Below are 1,182 nucleotides of genomic sequence, written 5' to 3'. Positions count from 1 at the left end.
ACATCCTCTCTGTGCAGATGCAGTGCTAGCCACTGCATCTCCGTGCTGCCCACTACTTTTTCTATTTCAAATTCGTCTTAAAGTTTGAATTGGGTTAGGAAGGATCTTTTTTTTAGATGGTTAATGGCAGGAAAAAAGCTGGCCTTTCTAAGTTTCCTGATGGTGTCGCATGGAACGATGGTTAAAACTTGATGTTCTTGGCTTTAGTTCAGTCTTTTCTTCCTTTTTTTGATTTCTTCAAATGCATGAAGTTTAGCATTCTTTTCCATACTGTAAGCTTTGGTTTTTTCATTTTTCCATCGTCCATGTTGTCCAAATCCTCCTGGTTGGATTCTGCAGCGAAGTCCATCATGGGTTCCAAATGCCTGGGAAAACCTGAGGAGGATCCTTCTAATGGATCCTCCTCAGAAGAAACCTCCTGATGTAAAACTTCTTCATGGTCAGGCTGGCTCTCGTTCTCCATGTCTTGAAAGGTTTTGGACTCTTGTGGTGTTTCTTGTTCGACATCTTCCTTCATGTCTGTCAGAGAAGTGTCAATCTCTAGATAGTCATATGCTCCTTCCAAATGACTAGTTTTCTCACAACTAACTTGATTAAATTCTTCTATTTCTTGTTTGAGTGCAGCAATATCKGTGTCATATCTGCAATGCAGCACCTTGTATATTTCTTTCATCTTCTCTAACTTTGTCTGTGCATCCCTTTCCTTCTCTTCCAGGATTTGCATATCTTTTGCTGTATTTTCTTGGAAGGTGGCTTTCATGCTGTTTAGAATCACCATCTCCTCCATGTGCGCTTTTCTCTCCTGAATCATCTGCATCCGAAGCATTTCCAGCTGCTGTTGAAGGGAAGAATTGTCACATTTTAAATCGTTGGTGACCTTGTAGAAGTTCTGCTGCTGGGTCTGGAGCTCTTTTGACGCTGCTTTATATTTCAGTTCTTGTTCTTGCTCAAGAGAAGCCAGTTCAGATAGAACAAAGTGACATCTCTTTGCTGTATATGAACTGGCTTCTCTTTCACGCTGTAGCTCCTGCTCAGATGTTTCCACTTCAGCTTTAAGAGCAGAAACGTCTCTTTCAAACTTCTGCTCAAGTTCTTCATATGAACATTTCACCTTGTCCAATTCTGCCTGTAAACTGTTTCTGCTGCTTTTCAGAAACGTGACCTCTTCTGACATCTTTTGAA

At 41.0% G+C, this 1,182-nt stretch overlaps 1 protein-coding gene across 1 annotated transcript; it reads right to left on the bottom strand.

Annotated features, from left to right (window-relative positions):
• Window positions 1–47: 47 nt before the first annotated feature.
• Window positions 48–1,176, bottom strand: LOC108166360 (spindle assembly abnormal protein 6 homolog). Its single transcript, XM_017305215.1, has one exon. The coding sequence runs from the start codon at window positions 1,172–1,174 to the stop codon at window positions 209–211; it is 966 nt and encodes a 321-aa protein (XP_017160704.1). The 5' UTR covers window positions 1,175–1,176; the 3' UTR covers window positions 48–208.
• Between the last annotated feature and the right edge of the window lie 6 nt (window positions 1,177–1,182).

The sequence above is a fragment of the Poecilia reticulata genome, linkage group LG6 (genome assembly GCF_000633615.1).
Source record: "Poecilia reticulata strain Guanapo linkage group LG6, Guppy_female_1.0+MT, whole genome shotgun sequence".
NCBI classification, from domain to species: Eukaryota; Metazoa; Chordata; class Actinopteri; order Cyprinodontiformes; family Poeciliidae; genus Poecilia; species Poecilia reticulata.
The sequence above is the reverse complement of the archived record's forward strand: the minus strand, read 5'-3'. Positions and strand labels throughout refer to the sequence as shown.